Source organism: Calonectris borealis, chromosome 4 (assembly GCF_964195595.1).
Source record: "Calonectris borealis chromosome 4, bCalBor7.hap1.2, whole genome shotgun sequence".
Lineage (NCBI taxonomy): Eukaryota > Metazoa > Chordata > Aves > Procellariiformes > Procellariidae > Calonectris > Calonectris borealis.
Window position 1 is genome coordinate 47,805,586 of NC_134315.1, and position 25,696 is coordinate 47,831,281.

General features: G+C 37.4%; 1 protein-coding gene across 5 annotated transcripts in view; it reads right to left on the reverse strand.

Moving 5' to 3' along the window:
- GRIA2 (glutamate ionotropic receptor AMPA type subunit 2) overlaps nucleotides 1-25,696 on the reverse strand; it is a 100,307-nt gene that overhangs the window by 35,806 nt on the left and 38,805 nt on the right. For all 5 annotated transcript variants that reach the window (XM_075149434.1, XM_075149437.1, XM_075149435.1 and 2 more), the window contains exons 3-6: nucleotides 17,325-17,564; nucleotides 12,998-13,194; nucleotides 8,623-8,676; nucleotides 5,534-5,695 (exon numbers count right to left, since the gene is read on the reverse strand). In XM_075149434.1, the coding sequence (XP_075005535.1) occupies nucleotides 5,534-5,695; nucleotides 8,623-8,676; nucleotides 12,998-13,194; nucleotides 17,325-17,564 (653 nt within the window). The remainder of the gene's footprint in view (nucleotides 1-5,533; nucleotides 5,696-8,622; nucleotides 8,677-12,997; nucleotides 13,195-17,324; nucleotides 17,565-25,696) is intronic.

The window sequence follows — 25,696 nt, forward strand, 5'->3', positions numbered from 1 at the left end:
AAGTACTTTTATATTTGTCTGCATGTTCTCTGTATTCCATCCTTAAGATAAATCAGCACCAGTAGAGTTAAACCAGCAGCTTTCAATTACAAGCTTCATTCTTCCTGACTTACGGTTTAAGACTGGCAGTTTTCAACTTTTGCAATTTTATCATAATGAGCACACTTTTTGGTATGATACAGACACTTCAAATTCTAGAATCACATAATCTTTAAAAAAAACCAAAACAGATTTCTTAATAATTTTCTAAAAGACTAGATGACTTGTCTATAAAAAAGAGACTTGAAAATGTGAAACTACTAAAGGCAAAAAAATCGGAAGGCAAAACTACTCTATCGTTTTGTTATCTTAGCTACACATTAATTGTGTGTGTGTGTATGAAGAGATTATGAAGCTTGAAATACAATCGTATGAATTCTGAACAACTGAAACATAATATACCAGCATGAAGCAGTTAAAGCCATCAAAAACAGCTGCAATGAGTACTGGGGTTGTTATCATGTTCCAACACAATGGTATTTTCTACAAGTCTGAACTGCTTTAGGTTTTCAAACAGGCAGCCCCAAATTCTTTTCTGCATGCTGCACGTAGTTTCTGTATACATCATACGCAAGTTGTCTCAGATACTTCTTGCACTCACTAAGCCTAAGGTTGCTCTTAGAAAAGCTCATCACAGACTAGGATGACTTTAGAGAATAGCATAGACTATTTCAGTTGCATGGGACCTACAACGATCACCCAGTCCAACAGCCTGACCAATTCGGGGCTGACCAAAAGTTAAAGCATGTTGTTGAGGGCATTGTCCAAATGCCTCTTAAACACTGACAGGCTTGGGGCATTGACCACCTCACTAGGAAGCCTGTTTGACCACCCTCTTGGTAAAGAAATGCTTCGTAATGTCCAGCCTAAACCTCCCCTGGCGCAGCTTTGAACCATTCCCACGTGTCCTACCACTGGGTATCAGGGAGAAGAGACCAGCACCTCTCTCTCCACTTCCCCTCCTCAGGGAGCTGTAGAGAGCAATGAGGTCCCCCCTCAGCCTTCTTTTCTCCAAACTAGACAAGCCCAAAGTCCTTAGCCACTCCTCACAGGACATGCCTTCCAGCCCTTTCACCAGCTTTGTTGCCCTCCTCTGGACACATTCAAGGACCTTCACATCCTTCTTAAATTGTGGGGCCCAGAACTGCACACAATACTCAAGGTGAGGCCGCACCAAGGCTGAATACAGTGGGATAATCACCTCTTCTAACCGGCTGGTTACACTGTGTTTGATGCACCCCAGGATGCGGTTTGCCTTCTTGGCTGCCAGGGCACACTGCTGACTCCTATTCAGTCTGCTGTCAACCAGCACCCCCAGATCCCTTCCTGCAGCGCTGATGTCCAGCCACTCCTCTCCCACCACTCCTCTCCCAACTTATACTTGTATACTTTAAGCTTAGTACTTATCATGTCTCACTAGCCTTCAAGAAGTATGAATTGAGCTTCTTCCTGGAATTAGACCAAAGGCTGCCCCCAAACAGAATGGATTAATCAGATTAGGAAGTTGGAGCAGTTGGAGGTGAATGGATGTGTTGTCCTTCAGAGTCCTTCCACAACAGCAAGAGGTTTGCCTTAGACATAATAGCCTGACACAACACTAAGGCTCAGAAAGCCCAGCAAGCCCAGCATATTTGTAAATACACAGTAACGGATCAAAAGGGGATTTCAACTTATTGTTATTAGGCCCTTATAAAATTAAATGTGGGTTTTGTTTTGCTACTTGACAAAGAAATTCACCAGGATGCTCAGTGGTATGTTTCAAGATCTACACATTATTAGCTCTTCTAGAATTGCATGCAGAGACTGACAACACCCTTGGTTACAACAGATACATTTGAAATTTAATCTGAGGTAAACAGTATATCAGCTTTACTTTTTAAAGATGAGAAGACCTTTTGTAAAAAGGCAGCAAAGCACTAGTTTTAAGTGTCCTGCTTAATCTTTAAATCTTGTGGGTTTTTTTAATCAGTACAGGTACAGTACAGCAATAACTAAAATCGGTGTCTCTTCTCATCTACATCCTAAGACTGCAGTTTCTTACAATTAATATTTTTTAAATTGTGAAGATACGTTTTTAAAGCAATTTGATCCAGGTCCTCTTCTGGGCATCTGTAGAACAGGTTTTCAACGTTTTTCTTTCTTGAAAAGCACATTCCTTTGAAATGCACTTTTTCTTAGAAAAAGGTATCTTTCTCCATTTTCAGGACTGTACTTGGATGCTGTGATACATCTTCTCACGTCAGGTCAGTCATATTCCATTAATTTGCATTTTATAATGTAAAATGAATATATACATCCTTTTGGATTACAAAAGGAAGACAATACAACACAGTTGCAATGCTATTGCCTGCAATGAGATAACATTTGCAATCCCAGGGATAACATTACCTGCTAGGGGCATGTAACCTCCTCTCATTTCTGCATTGATCATACAGGATTTTTATTTGCCTTCTTATCTGTTTCATACAGCATTTGCAGTGACTCCTTCCTGGACTCCATGGGAACTAGTGGCAAAAGCTCATTTATAACCACTGACAATTTGGACAACTGCCTCAAAACCAAAGAGGGTGGCAAAAGCTCATTTATAAACAGTAACAATGTGGACAACTGCCTCAAAAACCAAAAGGGGAGAAAGGTTTTCATAAGATCACGGACGGGACAAATAGGAGACCAGTGAGTTAACCTGATCAGTAACTTAGATGTCTATACACTATTTCAAGAAGCAAAGGATAACAAACACACAGAGCTACATTATTAATATAAGAAGGAATGGCGTGTTCAGGAAGGACAGGTGGGGAATGCAATTCAACAAGAACAGATGAAAAATCCTGTATTTTAAAGGAATGATCAAGTGCACAGACATGATATGAGACTGTCTGAATTGGCAGCAGTACAGAAAAGCAATGCAGAAAAAGATCTGGATGTTAGTGTGTATCTCATGATAAATATAGTTCAACAGTGTCATGATGGCGGAAGGGGGGGAGAGAGAAAAAGAGTAACACAAAAGGAAGCCCTGAAAGGAATACTGTCTCTGGGATACATGAAGCCATTATTTTGATTTCTACAGCACAGCACTCAGATGCAATGCAGTACGCAGTCTGGCATTTCAAAGAAGATGGGCACCAATTAGAAAGGTTCCAGAGCAAAATGATGAACAGGATCTGAGAGTAGAAAATTCAAGGGAAAAAGGATTATTTAGTTTAGCAGGGAGGAAAGCAAAGACAAATATAGTAGCCATCTTCAAACATAGAAGGACAGGTGAAAAGGAGAACTTCCTCATATGCATTAGAAACAGATAAAGCAGTAATGGATTAGGGGATATAAAGGCAGCTTTACGTTAGACAAAAAACGAAAAATAAGACTATTTAAGCTCTGAAATAGAATGCTTGGAGAAGTTGTGAAACCACTATCCACAGGAACTGCATAGGTATAGCTGATTCTGCCTTCAGACAGGGAGAATGGACCAGGTGACTGCCTGCTCAAAGACCTTTCTTGCCCTGTTTCTATGATTTCTATGATTCTGCTCTGCCTCTAGCTCCCTCAAGAATGGGAATGAAATGTGACACAGCTCTGTCCTTACATGCAATGGCAGGCAAAAGTGACAAGTAATACATATATAAGGGCAAAAGATAGAAAACTACACAAAGAAATACAGTAACTAATACAATCAATCTCTCCAAACACCCACTTCTTCCCCCCAGATACCTCTAGCATTTATAAATTATCTGATAATTTAACATAAGTCTCAATCTCTTGACTGAGTATCAGCGCGATCCTGCAAATTCCTTGAGCATATTCCTTCCTATATAAAGGAAGACATATTGGCCTTTTTAATTGAATTTAAAACTTGTTTTAAGTTAATGAAATTCATGAAAATAAATGTTTCAATTCATTTATTTTTCCTATCCGTAACAAAATAAACCTCACAAACGTAAGATATTCCAAATACTCTACTCCAACCCTTTCAATTTCTAGTAGACTTGAAAGGACCTATCATGGAAGAAATAAAGGGAATACCTCTGATAAAGTTACAGATTTTAATGCTATAACAAAACATTGCAATCACTTCATCTTATCTAACACACATGCAATTTCCCCCCTACTGTAAGTAATATCAGAGGTACCAGAATCCTTAGCTCTGTGTCCCACCGATTTATTTTTCCATCAATGAGAAAAACTGCATCTTGGTTTCAGTTAGACTGTTTTACTTTAATCATGCATTTCACTGTGATCATTTCCAGACCATGATTCTGCAACTTTAGTAGGTAGGTAGATTTGGGCACTCAAGCATCAGAGACAAAAGTATTGTATTAATCATCCACAGCCACATCCCTTCCCTTTTTCCTAGATGAGAGCAATATATATTACATATATTACATGTATGTCGTATGAATGTATCTAAAAGCATGACACACACCCTTGATGTTTGTCAAACATCAAATGAGAAATTCACTTATTCTGTCATAAGGATTTTAAAATACAAAAAAACCCACAGAAAAATCATAGCCTTGACTAAGTCCCCCACAAATTTGGCCTCAGAAAAAGGGAACCTACAAACCGTATTTTTCAATTTAAATTAACGTTGTGCACTTTAAAGGATTTTTGTTCCAGGAATTTAAAAGATGGCTCTTCCATTCCTTGCTGAAACTTCTTATCCATCTCATTATAGATCAAGAATATGCTTCATATTCAAACTATAGCACAAAATAAAAAGTTATGCCTAGAACATTTGCCATTTATCTTTTTGTCTTAATACATTTCAGAATTTTTAAGTACACTCATTCTTAATAAAATTTCTCATTGTATTACTGAAAAGAAAAATTATTTAGCATTAAAATTGTGTTATTCTTTTTAAGATCTTGCAAGCACTAATTGATCCTCATAACGGTCACATAAGGTAAGAAGGTACTATTATCCCAGTTTTATCCAGAGGGAAAACTGAGGTAAGGAAGTTTAACCACTTGCCCAGTGTCACATCTTGTCTCACTCAGGCGTGAAATCAGACCATGATTCTGTATCTCGGGCATACCATTTAATTTTAAAAGTCTTTGTAGGATATAGGCATGTCTCTCAAAGCAACTGTCTTACCATTTCTTTGGGAGATTAAGTTGTATCAGAAAGTGCTAGATCTGTGCTCCCTGGAAGCCTACGTATGACTACATATTTGCCTTTAAAACATTTTGAAACACAGAGAAAAACCAAAAAAGTCAGTAGATACTTTATGTATCATCACATCCAAAACAATTACCTAACAAGCTGTCACGTGCAGATTTACAGTGACACAAGAAAAATTAAAGTTGTCTTGAACATTTTTGACAGTGCATTATCTTTGCTCAACCAGTCCTATGATGGAGAATGTTAAAAGTACCCCAGAGAAATATAAAATTGTGTTGGCACAGCTGATTTTGAAGTGTTTTCTCCATCTCTTGTTTTTCTATTCCAATTCCCTCACTTCCTCTACATCTGTCATGGTTAAAACAAATGTAAGACATACCTTAATTGTACTAGTGTGTGCACCAGGATACTCTTTTTCCTCCAGTGTTGACCAACGTTGTATAAATTTTGACACCAGAGGATCATCATAGTCAACTATCTGAAATCCTGAGACATTGGCTCCTCCAAACTGAATTTTTGACAAATCTCCATCAGTAAATCCCTGGGCACAGAAAACATTATGCCTGTTATTCCAACAGTTTTGGCAGATCTCTCAATAGTATATACAAATAGTTACCATATGACTTCTACTGAAGAAGCATAAGCCAACGTTTTCCTCAAACAGGATCCAAGTTTAAATCCTGGGCTGCCAGGATTAAGTCGTCAGCTCTGCCAGCCAGCAATGCCTCTTGTTGCTCACTAGACATACACCTTTATAGAGCAAGGGCTGAGTGGACCTGCCCGTGCCATGCTTACTTTCCTAAACAATCCTGTTAATTTCAATGGGACTGCTTAAATGAGAAAGGGAACGCTGACATAATAGCAGTTAGGCCAGCAAGTTTTAGGCAGGAATAGTTACAGCCACAGTTGAGTCCTCTTTTTTGCTAGGAACACTAAAGCATGTGGAAGGACTTACCATCCACAGGACTGCCTCCTCCCTCCAGTATAAAGAACTGCTTCTCATTCTTACAAACAGTACGCATGTTTTGTTTTCCATGTTCTGTGCTTTAACTTGCCCCAAATAACCATACAAGTGAATTTACATGAGATACTGATTTCAGACACTTCAGTGTAAATGAATGCTCTGAGTAAGCAAAAAAAGAAGTAGCAACCTCAGACCACGTTATCAGAAGTTCCTACAATTGCTGTACTAGGTGCTCTTGAAGTACTGCACGGTAATGCTACTCATCAGTGATGTGTTGCTGCATGCTAATACAGACACTTCTACAGGGATCATGAAACTTTCTTCAATATTATTGTGAGCTTGAGGTTTGAACAGGAACGTTCATTGTATACTTCAACCCCTTCTCCATTTATCAGTATGTTTTGTTCTTAAAATACATCAATTTCTTGACTGATCAGACGGGAGAAGACCATTATTACAGCGAAGAAAATAAGAAAGAAGGTGGATTCAGTGAAGAAGATGGGATATGATCAAGTATTAGATAAGTTTTCTTTCTGACAGAGAAAAACACAGTTTTAAAATCATTAACATATATATTTTATATGGTATTATACAAAAGAGCTACAATATTTGCATTTAAACTGTATACATCTGTAGGAATATGATATTAAACAGCTTTAAAATACAAGATTCAATAAGTTTTAGATCTTATGGGCTTACTGTTACAAACTTAAAGCAATGGCTAAAATAGCAACCAGTCAACATAATGAAATACACTGGGTAATTTTTCTAAAACATTTATTTCCCTTAAGACTCAAAATACTATTTATACAACATTTGCAATGCAAAATACAAATGTCTAACAGTTAGGGAATTTTTGAAGTTTTGTAAGACTTTTATGCTTGCTTTGTGAATATCAGTACCCTAACTTCTTTACCGTAAAAATGAGTTAATAAATATAAAAAAGAAACCTCACTGTTGTGCTTTTAAAGAGGCCTTTAAACTATAAGGCTTCCTCACACCTGTCTAGTGACATACATGATTCTTCAGAATACTGCCTGCCTGGAGGGGGGAAGTGTTTTGATCAAAGGTTGGGAGAAGACAGGGGTTATGTCTGAAGTGTGATAGACATGCTATGGTCGTTCTGTTTCCTCAGGCCCCTCAAAGAACTATGGAAGACAGAGTGTAAATTAGAGCACTCTGGGCCCTGCTGGAATTTATATCAAACGCTACAGTCCAAGAATAAATGATGAAAAAAATGATGTAGAGGCATTCACACCATGGAAACCCCAAAACTCTTTTCTGGAACAGAATAACTGAGATTCAAGCCTGCAGAATTTGCTTTATCTGTTACAAAAAAAAATTGAATTAAATTCCCTAGCTTCAGTAAATAAGTGGTGTTGACTTTAACGTCAGTAAAATGGCCCCTCACCTTTAGACACAAATTCAAAAAAATTACTTTGACAGAATTTAGTGAGTTCCTTGAACTTTCTCCCTTAGGAACACTATTAGCTATACTGTCTGATCACCTACATTCAAGAAAAGATTAATTCAAACTGATTACCAAGACAATCTCAGGAATGAAGATGTGTGTCCTGGTTTCAGCTGGGATAGAGTTAAATTTCTTCCTAGTGCTGTGTTTTGGATTTAGTATGAGAAGAATGTTGATAACACACTGATGTTTTCAGTTGTTGCTAAGTACCTTGTCAAGGACAATTATCCTCTGCTAGACTGGGAGGGAGCATAGCTGGGACAGCCGGCCTAGCTGGCCAACAGGGTATTCCATACCATGTGACGTCATGCTCAGTATCTGAATGGTAGGTGTAATCCAGGAAGTAGCAATTGCTACTTGGTTATCGGTCAGCACGGGTGGTGAGCAATTGCATTGTGCATCACTCATTTTGTATATTCTATTATTATTATTTTCTCTTTTCTGTTCTATTAAACTATCTTTATCTCAACCCACAAGTTTTTTCTCATTCTCACCCTTCCGATTTTCTCCCCGCCCCACCGGGGCGGGGGTGGGGGTGGGGTGGTGGTGGAGTGAGCAAGCGGCTGCGTGGTGTTTGGCTGCCTGCCAGATTAAACCATGACAGTGTGTAAAGCTGAGACTCACTAATCTAGCAGAATGAAAGCCGAGAACTGTAATTTTTAAGTACTTTAGAGATGAGAGAAGAAACATCAGTTTGCTGAATGAATATATCAGCCTATAATGTGGAAAGTTATTTTTCTGATTTCCATACCCTACTTTTCTAAAGTATGTAGAAAAAGGGGTGAAGCTCTACTGAAGGTGCTGAGCAACCTTTACTCCCATTGATGGGAATATCATGGGAGGCATTTGAGCCCTGAAGAGACTCAGCCAATAAAACAAATACCATCTCAACACATGCATTCATTTAGCAAGGATAAAGATATTTAGCTTTTTTCTATTTTCTAAAATGCATCTAAAACAAAATACTAGTTGATGTGCTTCCATAAACAGTAAAATGAGTAATACAGGTATTTTAAATATTAAAAATGCTTACCAGATTTGCAATGATATAATGGTATCCTTTAACATGTTTACCAATTGTGATAACCTGTAAAAAAGAAGAAATACCCCCGTAATGGAGAATGTTCACCTGATATATGGACTGAGACTTAAAAACTACAAAATGCAGTATGATGTAAAAGCTAGTTATGAGCTTTATTGCATGCAATACTGAGTTTGTCCAGTGCTTCACTTTTTATTTTACCTAATGCACTACTGAACATACTCTCTGCTGGCAGAAATTAGTCATGTTGAAGTCCAAGTCCCAAGATCTGTAAACAGAGGAGCCGAATGCTAATTACTATGCTATGTATTAAAGCCACAACCTGGACAGGAGGGAGCGGGCATCATGCAGTAGAAGCACTGTGCCTCAGAGATTCCTGCTTAGTTTCTGCTCCCTTTGTAGCAAATTGTAACGTACCTTGAACTAGAAAAAGTTTAAAAGCCCACTGACATTAATGAAAGCATCTACATTATGAGGAAGTCTTTTAAAGTTCAAATTGTTGTTTATTGCCCAAAGGCTTCCTCATAATCTCCCTCAAAGCCAGCTGGTGGTTTCTCAGCAGTCTCCACTGGCAGGCATGTAGCGTGGATTCTTCTCCCAAATAAGCCTAATTAAGACTATGTCTGCATGGGGAATTCTGCATTTTGAAGCAAAACACTTCTCCAGAGAAAGGATGTGGGAGATAAGAGGACTCTAGAGGTTTCTTCCATCTTTTGAACAATGAAAACAACTTAAATCAAGAGAGGATGATTCATTTATTTCCCCATTTAAAATATAACTAAAATATTCAGAATAGGTATCCTGTAACTCGTATCAGGCTGGTAGTGAACAACATTCCACATACTTGCTTTAATGAAGTTACAGGAATATAACTGAAGGCAGTGTTTAACACTAAGTTTTATATTACTACAGTTTGAGACTGAGAGGCATCATATTACATAGGCCATAGAAGTTATTAAATTATTCCTCTTTTGAGCTTAATTTATACATGATATATGAACTTAATTATTCTAAAACAATTACTTGGTTCAGACTACTTAAAACTCATTACTTATTAAAAGGTTTAAGAACTGTGTTCAGATGTATTTCTTATACAGCTGCTGCTTCCAGAGAAATTTCTGTTAGACCAAACAGATTAGCTTTTCTGCATAAAATGCTTCTTCGTCATTGGTATCTGAGAAAATGACCAGTAGCTGCAAGTCTTTAGATCCATGGTTAGTAACTCTGCTCTAACTGCCACTGGGTACTATTTAATTAATCTAGCTTTCTAAAGTTGTGCCACTCATCCATATGAACACTAAGGATGCTGCTAGTTAAAACTCTAAGAAGATTCAGTGGTGGCTCCAAAAGCCATGATGGAGCAGCTGTGGACAAAAGAGGTATTCACCAATGTCCCTAGTTTAGACTAGCATCTCAAGCAGGGATAGACAAGAAGTGGCAGTAATTCCACATCTGCCCAAAGGGTGTAATCAGGGGGAAATGAGATTCTGCAAAGGAAGCTGGCGAGAAGAGATAGAGGCTATATAATGAAGAGCATGGTAACACTGAACCGCCAAATAGAGAAGAGGAATATAAACTAGTCTTAGGAAAGATGGGGAACCGAAATATTTTTCAACTTCAATTTATATAAATAATTGAAATCTGGAAGAGAAACTGTAACATGAGACAAAAACAACATTGATGAAGCAACTTTGCAAGCACATTGTGTGTCTGCACAAAGATCCAAGGACTACAGAGGGTAACTGGGTGAACCTGAGGCTGCCACCACAGCTTAGAAAGTTAATGGGATAAATCAAAGCACTACAACAGAAGTTTTGTTCAAGAATGGAAAGCAAGGAAGAAAGTAAAGAAGTTGCTGCTCTATATATCAAGAATGCAAGTAGTACTTCAGTATTCAAGAAAAATCTGGTCAACACAAGGCCTGTTGCACGTATCAATAAAAATACACAGAAAAAGAAAAGGGATACTGATACAAAGGGTCTACTCCAGGCACCTCATGAAAAGAAGGAAATTGCTGAGGGTTGTTTGACGGCAACAATTAAAAGAATTTTTTAAAGAATAGATCTGGTAGCAAAGCGAGACTTGAAGTACATATTCTGCTTTCAGAAAAGAAAATCAGAAGAACGTACTCAAGGGATACTCACAGGCCAAGAAATCCTTTGTTCAGCACAGATCTTCATTTTAAGAGATAGAGAAAATTAATAGAGAAACAGTTATTTTAGACTTTATTTTAGGCTACCCGAGAAATTGAAGGGGGTTTACCTTTTTGTGTAAGGAAGGGAACTTACAGAAACAGAGTGTAAGGATAATGGACTTAAAAACAGACCGAACTCCAGAAACTGCTAGGGTATCTTGCAAAGAGAATCTCAAGGCTAAAACCATATGAGACAGCTGACAGCAGTTTAAGAGACCATATTCTAGGGCATAGCAGAAAACTATTTTGAGGAGAACAACTAATTGGAATTATATTAACTGACCTGTGTGGCTGATCCACAGTTACCTAGAATTCTTCAGTGACTTCGAAATCAAAACAGCAGAAACAAAAGTTTATCCATCCATATGCTTAAGGAGTAGCGCAAGTCTGTGGGGATAAGCTGAGGAAATCTAAGATTCAAAACAAGGCAGAATCTATCAAAGTGCAATCAGCGCAAGAAAAATATCCCAGACCTGCAATCAAAATAAGAGAAACCAAAGAAAATAATAGGTCTCTTACTAAACAAAGATAGTAAAAGTGAGTGGTAACTGAAGGATAAGTAAGGTTCTTGTCTTTAAAAAGTAGTAAAAGGAGAAACTGAAGAAACTTACAGTCAGCCAAACTTTCATATCAGGGAAGAGATTATAATGAATATTACATACTTAATTTCAAAAGAATCTATAAGATAATAAGATGATAAACAGTCAATACAGTCTTATCAAGATTAAAATATGTCAAAGCAATTTCTTTCCTTTCTCTGACATGATAGCTAGCCTAACAGATGATAGGGAAACAGCAGATGAGACATATCTTGAGTCTAATAAGGCTTTTGTCCTGTATGACATCATTACAAGCTCTTAAGGGAACATGGACAAGACAAAAAGTCACTGTAAGGTAAGCGAACAACTGTTTGAAAAACCACACAGAACCAGCTGAAGAGGACCTGTAAGTATTAATTTTCTCAAGCATTCCTCTACTCAATACTTTGCTTGACATGGATAACAAGTCAGAAAAATATGATTTTAAAAAACTGCAGATGATAGGGAGGTTGCAAATGCTCTGGAGAACAGGATCAAATTCAAATTGATCTTGAAAATTAGAGAAACAGTTTGTGGATATGAATTCCAAATAAAACAGACAAATACAATGCACTCCATTTAGGACACTGCTCATTGCCTGAGCCTCTCTAAAATGTAATGGCCTTCATAAAAAAGACCAAAAATAACAAGCCCTTCAAAAAAGCTTCAAACCAATAAATCTACACTCTGATGATGCACAGCCTCACATAGTCAAGCTCAAGCCAGCAGGGAGCTATCCTTATAACCATTGTGCTCTGCATGCATGAAAAGAAGAACTAAGAAACAGAGACAGTAAGACATTCCTAGATGCTAGGATTGAAGAGGTGGATTTGAAGGTAAGGCAATAATTTGAATCAGATCACTGTGATGCTGTTGTAAAAAATAAAATTTAAAAAAAAAAATCATTCTGGCAAATAATATATGCGTGGGTGGAGAGGAGACAAATTTTTTCTGTTCTGTTTAAAGCTCAGGAGGCCTTAGCTATGGAAAACAGCATCCAATTTTGGTTAAAGCACTTTAAGAGGGAGACAAAATGAAAAGACACCCAAGGACAGTACGAATGACAAAGAGCTTAGAAACATGAACTACGAAAGGAGTTAAATGGAAAACAGAAGCTTTGATACAGCCTTCCCAAGACGTAAAGGTTCTTGGAAAAAGCATTAGAAGTAGAAAATACTTTCTAGGTGTAAGGAGAACTAATCCCTAGACATAATATAACTATTTATAATGCACAATAGATAATAGTGTATCAACTACATATAATATAGTATACTACTTAGGTTGTGAAATAGCCTTAACGAGTTGTTTGCGTTTTGGGTTTTTTTGGTTTTTTTGTTTTTTTTTTTTAAAACAATCAGGCTACAAAACCATACGGGATCATCCAGATAGAATTATCTTGCCTTTGAGCAAAGGGAGTTATTATAGGATTTGTATGTTCACTTTCTGCCTGATATATATGTGGTCCTCAATACAAACTTGTCACTTCCAAATGATGCATAACAATCACAAAAATAGGATCAAGAGAAATGAACTCATTACGTTTACTTATAGACTATAGCTAACTGCTGTCACTGAAAAATGGAGAATAGCAAACCTGATCAACAATGTCGTTGACTTTATCGCGCTCACAGTCCAAAATCACTCGCCTTTCCTTTTTTACCTCTAGATCTTGAAACAGTGAACGGTAAGTTTCATCTTTTCTGTCATTGTTAATATTTCCTACATTGATAGCAGTCACTTGCCATTTCTTTTCAGCAGCAGAATCCAGCACAGCTTGCAATGTTGATAAGCCTAGTTGATAAGCACAGGAGAAAACAGAAGATATGACTGATAAAGCTTTGGGAATAACAAGCTTCCAGAACATGATTTATGAGATTACTTATTTAAGATTTCCCTGTAACTTGTTTGACCTGTCAGACATTGTTAGGACTCAAAAATGAAGATATGTGTGGGCCCAAGCAGTTCTTATTGCATGAAATTTCTATTTACATCGCTGCAAGGAATCAGGGTAGAGCCTTGTAAGGACAACCTTTTGGTTTTGCTTCAACCTTCTTCAGGATGGGATTTTGCCAGTTTCACTGATCCACTGCTGGAATTCCACATGCTGGGAAAGAGGTCTTCTAGGAGAAAAGGGATCCAATTACGGCAAGAGGATCAGCTGTTTATTAGGAAATGCTATTGAACTGCTTTTGTTCTCAGCGCTTGAGCAGCACTGTATTTAAACCCGGACCTCACTGAGGTCTATGGCAAAATTCCCATTTCTGCAGTGGTGCTAATGGAGTTGTTATTCTGTTGCCTACAGTCATATCCCTGATTATGAAAGAAGATGTGCCGAGACATATTTTTCCATGTAGATAAGTAGGCTCAATGCTAACACCTACAAGCAGTCTACAGAAGTTTGCTTCCATTTTACCCTTTTGGCACGTTCCTGCCAGGAAGCTGTAATGTCTGTACAGCTGCAACTGCCTACAATATACTGTAAAATCAGTGAAGATTTTACTTGACTGGTTTTTCTTTTCAAGGATTAATTAACAGAGTACAGAAACATGAAAATTACTGCTGGAAATTAATTTCTGTTACACAAATACCATTTTAACAATTTCCAGCAGTACAGGAATTAGAGTTGTTATGTTTAAATTCCTTCCAGAGAATTCTACATAATTCTAGAGAGCAATTTTAAGGATAGCAGATAGTATTATAGAAAAAAAGAAAATCAGACTTTCTCAGAAGCCAATTGACATTTTTGCACATTCATCTCCCCTGAAACCACAGAACACCAGGAGTCATTTATTTGAGACAAATTTCTGACTTAGTATATAAAGGAAGCTTCAGGTACAACTCTCATGAGAAATAATAGTGGTTATGCCCATACACATAGAAAGAAAGAGCCTAAGAATTGATTTGTCTCATAGTTTGTAAATACATCATTAAATTAAGATTGGTCAGTGTTTAGCAATTCAGCTTTATCAGTGAAAATGGTAATGACATACCGCATTACACAAGACTGGCCATCAGCAAAGGTAGAAAATGGCAGGCTTCCAAAAGCGTAAATTCAATGATTATCTCAAATAGTTGTGGTTTTCTATGCCGTCTTTAAAAAAGACTGATATGAAGTTTTATATGTCATGCAATTAATATTTATGTTAAAATAATAGATAACTACTGTCCAAGGGTACATATAAACTATTTATAACATGTTAAAGATAAATGTGGAGAACTCATGCTAAAAGGAAAAGACAATTAATGTAAGCAAAAGATGTAGGGAGTATCTTAAAACATTACAAAGCACTAAAAGTCTATACCTCAAAAGTCTATACCTCAAAATAATGTTTTAAGTGGTAATTTAAAATAATTAAAAAAAACAGACAAACAAAAAAAAACCCCAAACTGAAACAGATATAATCTGAACCATTGTTTCAGATCTCATTTAATAGATTTCAGGTCCTCCAATCTGTCTATATGCTTCCTCTGAGTTAAATAGAATCTCAGTTAGGCATAAATTAATAAGGGCTATTAATGTTAACACTATCCATTACAAAGGGTTTCTATATTTTACTCCTCTGATCTTCCACTTTTCCTAGGGGCTCCCTTTTCTTGGGATGCCCTCTGCAGAGATATCAAATGGCTGCCTGGATTTCTTGCTCTTTATAGGTGGCAGAATTGTCATCTCCATACAGTTTAGTTTATTCTGATAGCAATAACACATTGCAAAAGAATGAAAAATAAACAAAAAAAAACATTGACAGCAATCCTTCTATGGACATGGAAGTATCTGGAGAATGGTAATGGAAGTGGGACTCTGCAGAGGAGAAAACTCCAAGAACTTCAGTTGCTTTTCTTAAACAGGAATACTTCTGTTTGGGAACCTCATGTGCCTGAATGGGTTATCATGAGACAAACTCTTAATTCAATGAGCTCTGAAAAGGAGGACTGAACAGAGGCTGAGTAAATTCATAATTCTGTTACAGATAGAATCCTCCAATAATGTCACTACTTCTTCCAAAATCCACTCTTTAGTATTGGTACAACACAGAGGAGGCAAGGAGGGTAAAGGACACTAATCCACATTATATGAGAGCAACTGCCATATTAAGCCAGTAATAGCTTGAACATGCATGCACTGAATGGCCTCACTTCTTATAGACAGGAACGAGATATTGCCCTGCACTTCAACCAGTCAGTCCCTAACCACAGAGGAGCTGTAAAAGTAGCGATAAATTATTCTTTTGGAATAAGTCATCAAACTGTTAGCTTTCACAGCTTCCATGAAGTGTGAGTCTCTTTGCCTTTTTTATCTCACTCCTGAAGGTGGCAACATTTTAAATTATATATCATTCCTTAAATATACGTCACTGTCACTACATTAACACTTACGCAAAAGTGTTTAGAGGAATTGTGGACCCTGCGTATTCAGGGTTCGATGTCAGTGTTGCTGACTACATACTGCTTGACTCTGCAGGTTAACCTTGTGCAATCAGTGGGAGCACTGAGGAGCAACGACTTACTCAACATAAAGGTAAGAGTTTCATGCCTTGGAGCTTGTTATCACTGGGGCGCCTTGACATAATTAAAACAAATAAGAAAAAAAGGCATAGCCAAAGGGTGACTAGAAATAACAATTTCATGCTGTTATTCCTGGCCAGATTCAGCCAGTGCAGCTCACAAGAAGAACTAGGTGTTTTTCAGTATTTCCTAGATATAAATCACATGCAGGTCACATACTGCACACTGCTAGCTGACTGACACAGTATTGGCTAAGCAAGTAGTTTTACATCTGTGGCAGTAGATGTTTCTGATTCTAATGTGAATTTGAAAAGGATCTGCCAGAGAAATGGGCTTAGGATTCATCATCCCACATGACATTACCGTAGGAGGCTACATACCAGTATTAGTTTTTCTAACTTTAGTGCTTACAACAGTGATAAAGCACTGTCTTGAGTTCTAAAAGAACAGTCCCCTCAGCTTCTGAACAACGTAATGTATAAAATGGCATCAGAATGCAGAGAATCTAATGTCACCCCATTACTCAACAAACCATGGTGTGACATAACCATCCTTTAAATCTAGTAGCATCTCACCATTTAATGTGCACTTAATATTCAACTCTGACCAATGAACATGCAGGTGAGCCACAAAATAGCCTTTTTAAAGAGAACAGGAGGAACAGGAAAAGGTAAGAATAGAAAAGAGTTAGCCAAGGACTACTAGGTGAGGAGAACCTGAAAACAGAATGACAATAATGGAATTCCAGAAAGGGCAGTCAAAAAAACCCCACTTCTCTATAATGCTGCTTCTTCTCAGAAAACTAATTAATACACCACAATTTGCAAATGATTTTTCCAAGTTCATAAACTGTTATATTATTAGTATTACAGCCATAAAAGGGCATAGGACTTGAAAAGGCTGTACCGCGGAGTAAGTTGCTCACAAGCAGTGGATTTGGGTTTATCAACAACAACAAAAAACCTAAGCTCAACAGAGGAGAGGAAGTTGAGTATTTATCAAAAGCAGTCTCCAAAGAAGCATCCAAGATTCTTGCTTCCTTGGTGTCCAACTATTGACTTTGCATGTGTAGAGTGAATCAGTGGTAGCAGATTGCCCTTCATGCTCAGATGTTTTTTTTTTCTCCTTAGATGATTCTTTAAAAAAAAGAAAAAACTTTTCATAGGAACTTTTTTACAACATGTGATTAATCTCACATTGCTTAACAGCACATGCTTGCAATTCTATTAATATGTACTGTAATAATTTCATTCTCATTTAAACAATTTTGTTTCTGTCCCAAAGCTTGTTTCTAAATTGAAGACTACACTTGCTGCAGGTAAATATTCCTTTCCTTGTTTACTTTTCTAATACTAATTCAGCATTTCAGTGAGATACATCTAGCAACCAGCATGGAGACAAAAAGTACCACATCTTACCTCTGTCGCTATCATACAAATATGCAAACTTGGTCCACTGATAGTATTCGATCAAGCTAAGAAGAGCTCCCTTGAGGTCAGGTCTCATCTGAATGACAAAGGGATGTGTTCCATCTGTTGGGAAGCTGGGAGTTATGAAGGAGACATGAAGAGTCCCACAGAACGATGTTATGGTATTTACAGACTTCTTGTCATAGAATCCAAAAATAGCAAAGACTCCTCTTGAAAACTGGGAGCAGACTAGAAGGGAGAAAGAAAAACAATTAGGTGGGAGAATTTTTTCAAAAAATTTATTGAAAACTGTATCATGTATATATTTACGAGAAATAATGAAATTGTCTGATCACATAAATACCAGGAGAAAATAGTAACATTCTGCTATGGAGATTATTATTTGCTAGTATTATCAATCAGTAATATAAAGCTTCCACTAGAAAAAACAACAACAACAAAAAAAAATCAGAGATGTGCTTCACATTCCTAGACAATTAATTTAGAAATAAAACTCACGAAGTTATTCTTAAATTCAATTTATACTGTAAATAATAGTGATGCAAACATCAATGGCAGCTGTAATTTATAAAATGAGTCATTATGACCACACGTAGTATTATGGAAATAGATAACTTTTTGTCACGTTAAAAATAAATTGGTTCTGAGGTCAAGACTCACTGAGCTTTTTGCTAAATACCTTAAATAACTTTCAATTTGGGGAAATATAAAGCCAAAACTAGAAGCAAATCTATTAACAGCAGAAAAGTAAAAAGTTGACTTGCTTTAAAACCCTTCTGTTTCAAGGCGTTATTTTAATTCTTGCTTTGTAGGACTCAGCAAAAGCTGGTCCTTCTGATAACACTTGCGGTCATGCTGCAGAAAAAATAACCTCCTAAGTGTAAACAGCATGCTGATTATTCACTTTTTATCACTGGGGACAATGCAAGCCAACTGATGAACGCTACTGACCACCGCAGCCTATGCAAAAGAGCTAGTTCTTCTGGGTTATTCTCTTTGACACTGCAGGCTATTCTAGTGCCTAAGTTCTAAAACCAGGGTACAGTAAGGAAATGTTCATCTCTGATTAATTCTCATTTATCATCTACGTACTCTTTGGTTTGCACATAGTCACCTTGAACAAGAGACATCCTTCTAGAGAAAACATCGAGTCAGCCTCATTGCAATCCCTGCTACACCTGACCTGCTTATAGATATAAATCACAGTGTAATTGAAGCTAATTTTGCCCAGCTATTTAGTGCACTAATCCTTGAACATAATTCACAAAAGGGTAAAAATAAGTTGACTTATTTTTAAAATTTCTGAGATTTGGATTAACGTTAATACAATATTTTATCTTTTAAAGTTATCGCATCTTTAATCTTATAAAAAATAACACCCCTTTATGCCTGTTATTTTTCATTGCTATTCTCTTTTCATGGCTTTGCCTATCTATCTTTGCTACCAGAGTCATCTCTCATAGCCTAATTTTTTCGATACTCCAATTAAAAGCACCTAAACAGTATGGGTGAAATTCTGAGTCTGCCAGTTTCAACAGCTATCACCTATTAACTTTAATTAGGTCAGAATTTCACCTCAGGTGAGAGAATACAAGTGATTAAAAAAATTGATGAGTAATATCCCTTTACAAAAGGATGCTGCAGGTTTTCCAGGGCTAGGGTACAAGACGGTCAGACCTCCTCCGTTCCAACTGCAAATTGTTACATAAAGTCCCAATAATATTATCTCAAGTGCATTAAGGGTATAACACTGTATAAACAAGGGTTTCTGAAAAAGGCTGTGAATTTTCTGAGTAGCTTTTCTGTTTAAGTTACTGGAACTCCTTGTTCTATTCCAAATCACTATGCTCTCACTGAGACAAAACCAACTCACTACCTCCCTACACACTCAAGAACAACTGTTTCCCATCTGCAGCGAAGGCTAAATACTTTCTGAACTTGCTACAGTAAAGGTGTTAAGGTCTCATAATCCATCCTCAAAAATGCACATTAAAATAAAGCACCAGTTTATATTTGGATCCCTGGGCAAGAATTCTGCAGAAGACTCTTTCTGGCACACTACTGTGATCTTCTGTATTAAACCATTTTAATGCTGCATGTAAGGTGACAGAGAGAACAGTGTCATCCCAGGATCACTGAAAAATAAAGAAGTTTTATGCCAGTATTGCTGATTCCTAGGATGCTATCACGTCTCCTGTCACACTGCTTTTCTTCGATCACCAGTCAATGATTTTAGGCATAGATGAAATAACGCTGCCTCCAACAGCCAACACCAGGGCCAGCTACCTGCACCAGAAAATTTGAAAACCATAGGTGGTGCCTTCTCAGAAGTACCACCGCCACCCCTAATAGAGAAAAGCCTGGCTCTCTGGAGCACTGTGCTCCAGTCTCTGGCTCAGTTCCTCCCCCATCATTCCCGCCCCTTCCTGACACTGGAGAGATCTGGACTTGTCAGGCCTTGGCTAAACATCTTTTGGGTAATGAAGTTCAATCTGCCCATGCTGTTGGGAAGTTTTAGTTAAGGCTCTGTCCTGGCTCCTGAACTCACGTAACTAAATAGATCTCAACTTCCATTTAAAAAAAAACCAAAACACTACACTTGGAAAAAGAAAAAAAAAAAAAAAGAAAAAACCAAAAAAATCATCACAATTATTTGTGATAGCAAATAAAAAGAGCCCAGATTACTTATGCTAGGCTTCAAACATGAACTGTGGGCATGTACTGGGTCTGGCTGGGGTGGTGTTCACTTTCTACATAGCAGCCCATATGGTGCTGTGTTTTGGATTTTTAGCCAAAAAAGCATTACTAACACATCAATGTTTTAGCTATTGCTGAGCAGTGCTTGCACAGCGTCAAGGCTTTCTCTTTTTCCCTCTGCCCATCCCAGTGAGTAGGCTGGGGGTGGGCGAGAAGTCAGGAGGGGACACAGCCAGGCCAGTTGACCCAAATTTGGTCAAAGGGATATTCCATGCCATATAATGTCATGCTCAGCCATTAAACGGGGGTAGAGGAAGAAGAGGGTGGAGGGCTCTTGCTTCCAAGGGGACTATCGCTTGGAGACTGGCTGGGCATCAGTTTGCTTGTAGGAGAGGGTGAGTGATTGCCTTTGCATCAGTTGGGTGGGTTTTTTTCTCCCCTCTTTCCTTCACTTATTAAACTGTCTTTATCTTGACCCACAAGTTTTCTCACTTTTGCTCTTCCTATTCTCTCCTCTGTCCACTGGGGGTAGCAGGGAGTGAGCGAGCAGCTGTGTGGGTGCTTTGCTGCTGGCTGGGATGAATTCACAACAGTGCAAAAGGTGTTACTCCACCTTTCACCCACAGGACAGAGCTGTTAATACCGCTGGCCTGCACTCAAAGGTGTGAAGGAGTTCTGTAGCCCTTCAGCAACATACACATGCAACCAGTGCAGCAGTTTTCAGAAGAAAACTGCTGTTCTTTCAAACTGACCATCCTCCCTGACATGGCACAAACTCATACTACTCTTCACTAATTACTTACTGCCTACTGACCAAACACAGTTCTCTGGGATTCACACAGCGAATGGCTCTTCATTTAATAATTTTTACACCTTGTAAATCATCAATCTTTACATGTATGTGTCGTCTTCTGGGGAAGATGGGTAAAACTGGAATCTCCTCTCCCACACAAAGTGAGAGACAAGTACAAAGAACCACCTCCAGCTAGGTAAGTCAAGTCACTGCAGTTCTAGCTACATACAGGAGCTGCAGCTTAAAAGCTGAATTCCACACACGTGTACTTAATCCTGATGAATACTAAGATAAGAGCAAAAACATTTTATATTTTTAAAATTATTAATAAACCTGCCACACAGATATAAAGTCTCATTTTATTCAACTACAGCCCCCTGGATGTGAGATCAAAACTCTTTCTAACACAAATCTTGAAATTAAGGATATAACACACATAAGCAAATATTAAGCTATGTGGGTCACCCAGAAAATCAGGATCAACTTTAATCCAGGTGAAACTAAATTTTCATCAGCAGAGATCAGTGTCATGGTTCTATGCTGAAGAACCTCAGTGCTGGGCTTTTGTGTGTGAGATTCCTCTAAAGATAAGTGGGAGGGCACCTATGCCATGTAATAAAAACTGCTAAAAATAAGCATTTAGACTTTGTCTCGAGACAAATGCTTGCAATTGTTCTGGGGCATTCGGTCTCTCAGGAGCTCGGGGAAAAGAAGGGATGGTATTTCCAAATATATAGTGGTGATCCAGTGGATAATGCACAAAGTGTAATTGTTTTTGGCAGGATTCCCACCTTAGACTAAGTCTACAGTCATGTTGTTACTGCTGGGAGACATTAGTTTTATAATGGTGCATCACAAGCTGTTCACAGTTATTAGATTAAAAAAATCATGATGATTAGGACTCATAAGCCATTGAAACATGAAAGATCTATTTTATTAAAGACATTAGAAGCAACTGCCAGGATTCATCTCTTTCACGCTCTTCTATATTAATTGTTTTTCTTTGGGTTTATGTTGTCCTTTCTAGAAATAGTCAACGGCCTACTTAGCAACAAGACGGCAAGAATATAGTAGCTCATTTTGTGATCACTTTTCTAAAGAGACTCACCTAGAATGGCAGATAACTGGGAATTCTAAGAAACAGGGTAAATAATTAAAGGTACCTGAGAAACAATTCCCGGAAGGTTTTGTTGTAGTTAAGAATTAAGTATTTTATATTTGACGACTCCTTGTTCTTCTACTTTTGCCTAGCCAGGCAAAAACCTAGTTTGTCCTTGTTTTCCAGAACACTGAAAATGTGTCCTAGTTTTTTGTTCCAAAAGCTAGGGTTCAGATTTGTTCAACAACAAAATTAAGCTTAAGCCTGCAATGAGAAATAAGTGCTTTGTCAAAGGAGGGCCAAAACTACTTGCTCCATTATTAACTCTTCTATTGTTAACTACATCTGTTTCTTCTTAGACCTCCTTTTTACCATGATGCACTCACACCTTTCTCTCTTTCACACTTTCTCCATTTCACTATCCTGTCTTGTCAATGAACTTTACAGGCAGGATAACCTGATATTTAGCCCTGTGGCCACAACTGGTTCTCCAAGAAACAAAGAAATACAGCAACAGATATTCTTTGCCTCTTATCATATAGAACATATTTCTGTGATGCATATCATCTTATACTTTATACAGACTTATACTATATACATTTTAAGACTCAAAAAATGCCAACTGAAGAGTACATTTTAAAATTCAAAATATGAAAATATTACAAATACGCTTAGCTTTACACAATGAAGCGATGCCAGTTTAGGAATGATAGTTCATTTTCATGACTGAAGAACTGAATCTTCAGAGGCATAAAATCACTTAGAAATAGTTGCATTTGAATACATATGCTTAGAAACTATTCCTGATCTTCCTCAGCCAAGATTTCCTTTCCAAAGGGAGAGTAATGAACCTAATCATTGTTTACATTCAGGGACAATTAAATTGGAAAAAGAAAATTAGCAAAATGCTCACTTAACTTACTGAAACAAATGTCTAATAGTATCTGCATATAGGTAAGTTTCCAAAAAATGTTCTATTACTTAACTTTTTCTAAGTTTTCCAAGTATTTCTGTATTTTTATTTATATGAGAGTTTTGATACTTGGTTTCTGTCCAAAGATGAAAATTTAAAATGACTGAGAAAGTATTTGCTGTTTGGTGTTCAGATTTTAAATGCTGTCTAGTATTAATGTGGCTTTATATGTTATTATACTAACTTGGTTTACTATAGTGCTAACAAAACTGGTTTAGTATTAATATAGGAAATAAGTCTTCAGTGCATATTATTTAATCACACCCAATAGAATAATCACTCTCTTACTTCTAAGAGAAAGAAAATATGGCAGTGTAAACAAAGAGTCAAGCACTGTCTCTGCAAAAGGGGACTAAAACACAAAGGAAACGCTCATTGGTCTGAAAAGTTGATAGATGAGTCAGAAGTAGCCAGGAACAAGACGTGGAAACTGACTGCCCAGTTGGTAATTTCAGCTTCTGAAAGGTGACATTAAGAACAAGCAGACAGTAGAAAGGAACCACAAACAATACATGGAACAAAAGTAGCAAAAAATAAGCAAGAACCACAGCTGCCAAAAGAATTCACATATGATTGAAACTGCATCAGAAAATCATTATGAAAATAAAAAACAATATGGATTGCTTCCAAAGCCATTAAGAAAATTGTAGCACAGCAGAAAGCATATTGTATACACTTTTATAGACTACAGAATTTTTTTTGTAGTAATGTTATATATAATCTGCATGGTCTGTTTTACTCAATCAGATTATACTATCATCTTCTAGATGTGAGGGGTAAACTTATCTTCAGGAAGAGTGAGTAAGACATAGGGAATCACGTAAGTCCATGCAAAGTGTTATTTAGAACCATGGAGGAGTATGTATTTAAAAAGCACAACCTAACGTGAAGTTACTTTTTCTAGGGCCATGGTAGGCTAACTAAAATTGGGAAAAAACAGTTCCCCAAAGCTCAAAGAAGAGCATGATAATCAAAAGATAAGACAATGGACCAAAGCTTCATGCTAGGATTCAATAAAACATGGACACAGAAACCAAATAAAGGCTGGCATTTTAAAATCCCAATATATCCTTTACCAAAGCTGAAAGGCAAATCAATGCCAATTATAACATCAATAGCAATCAGAACTAAAAATATGCTATACTTCTGGATAACAAAACACTGACTTACATATAAAAAGACCTTCCTTTTTGTCTCTTTTTGCGGTTTTTAATTCCAGCGCCAATAAATGTGGATTTTTATCTTATTTTGAGCATTTAAGAAAATCTACATGCCTGGAATTATAGTCATTCAATACTGATCTAAACCGTGTATTTTCCTCTTTGCAGACTGTGCATATATATTTTTTATTAAGCATCGAATATTGAGCTCACACACAAAAATAAAGAATGATGTGGACCTCATAAATACTTCAGTGATGAGTTCCTCACCTGTACATTCAGCATTAAAGCACAAAACACAACTTAAAGCAGCAACCAGGCAGCTAGCAAACAAACAATCCATGACAGAAAGGGGGCCTCAGTTTTGCACAGAGATGACTAGAGAAATTCTCACAGCCTCAGAGAAGGAAGAAAGCAAAATTTAAATCCTGAGGCTGGAATGTCTGTAGAGGACAGTTATGGTGGAGCAGGTATAAAGGATGTTTTCCCACCTTTTCTGGTAGACATGTGGTCATCAGTTATTGCTACAAACTGAACTGTTTCTTCAGAGTTTATGCGACCGAATGGAACTTTCCACACCATGTTATTAGCAAAAGTGGCTTTGATCATTGTGCAAAATTAGAATCAAAACCTGGGTTGCTGCAGTACAAAACAAGCTCAAAGACCAGAGGAGAGGCAGATTAATCTATTTCAACCAGTCAATCATACTTCACACTGAAGAAAGAAACTTTGTGCCAATATGGGATATTTTAAGCAACTACAAAAAAGCCTTCAAGAAGTTAGTGGCCATCTGTTAGGAAAGTACATGATGATACGGCACAGCTTCTCTATATGCTAATGCTGCAATAATGAAGGCGGTAAATAAACATCATGTTCAGATTGAAACAACAGGTCAGAAAAACAGTCTATTTCAATGACATTTGCATTCAATTACATATTGCTTGGCTGTGTATTGTAAGCATTTGAAAATCTTTTTCATTGCTAGGACAATTACCATGATGCAAAAGAAATCATTGCAAACACCGCTGAAAGAACCACGTTTAAACAATTATGCTTTTACGAATAAAGTAAGGTTCCTGTAATAAAATTAAAATGCAATGCAAGTCTTCTCATGAAAAAAACTGCCCATATTTCACACAATTCTTACACAGCTCTTCCCAGAACTGCTGGGATCCTAGTGTATTTGTCTAAATCCCCATTACTGCTAGCTGAAGGAGATATAATGCTTCCTGAACCCTTAATCTGGTGACCTGGCAATTCTGCTAAATAACAGAAATGTGACTTTATCTTGTCTCCAAAAAACCATTGTGTCCAAAATCAGGACATTCTTCAGGAAGCTGCTCTCCCCTGCCTCCCTTCTTTTTCTCCTCCCACCACCCCAAATAAAAAACATGCTATTTCCATTTAATTACATAAAATTTAACTCATTTTTCCTTCAAATCTAAGAACTCACCTTGCAAATCTGCCTGTCTGGCTTTCTGGCTGTGTTTGTACCTTTCCCAACAATTACAACCTTCCAGTAAGATAAAATTGTGAGTGTCCAACAAAGTATTACCTCCTAGCTGTAGAACCAGGTAATCAAATCTAAGAAGAGACTACTGGCTTTTCAGTGCCACGCTGCAAGTCAAGTTAGCTCTT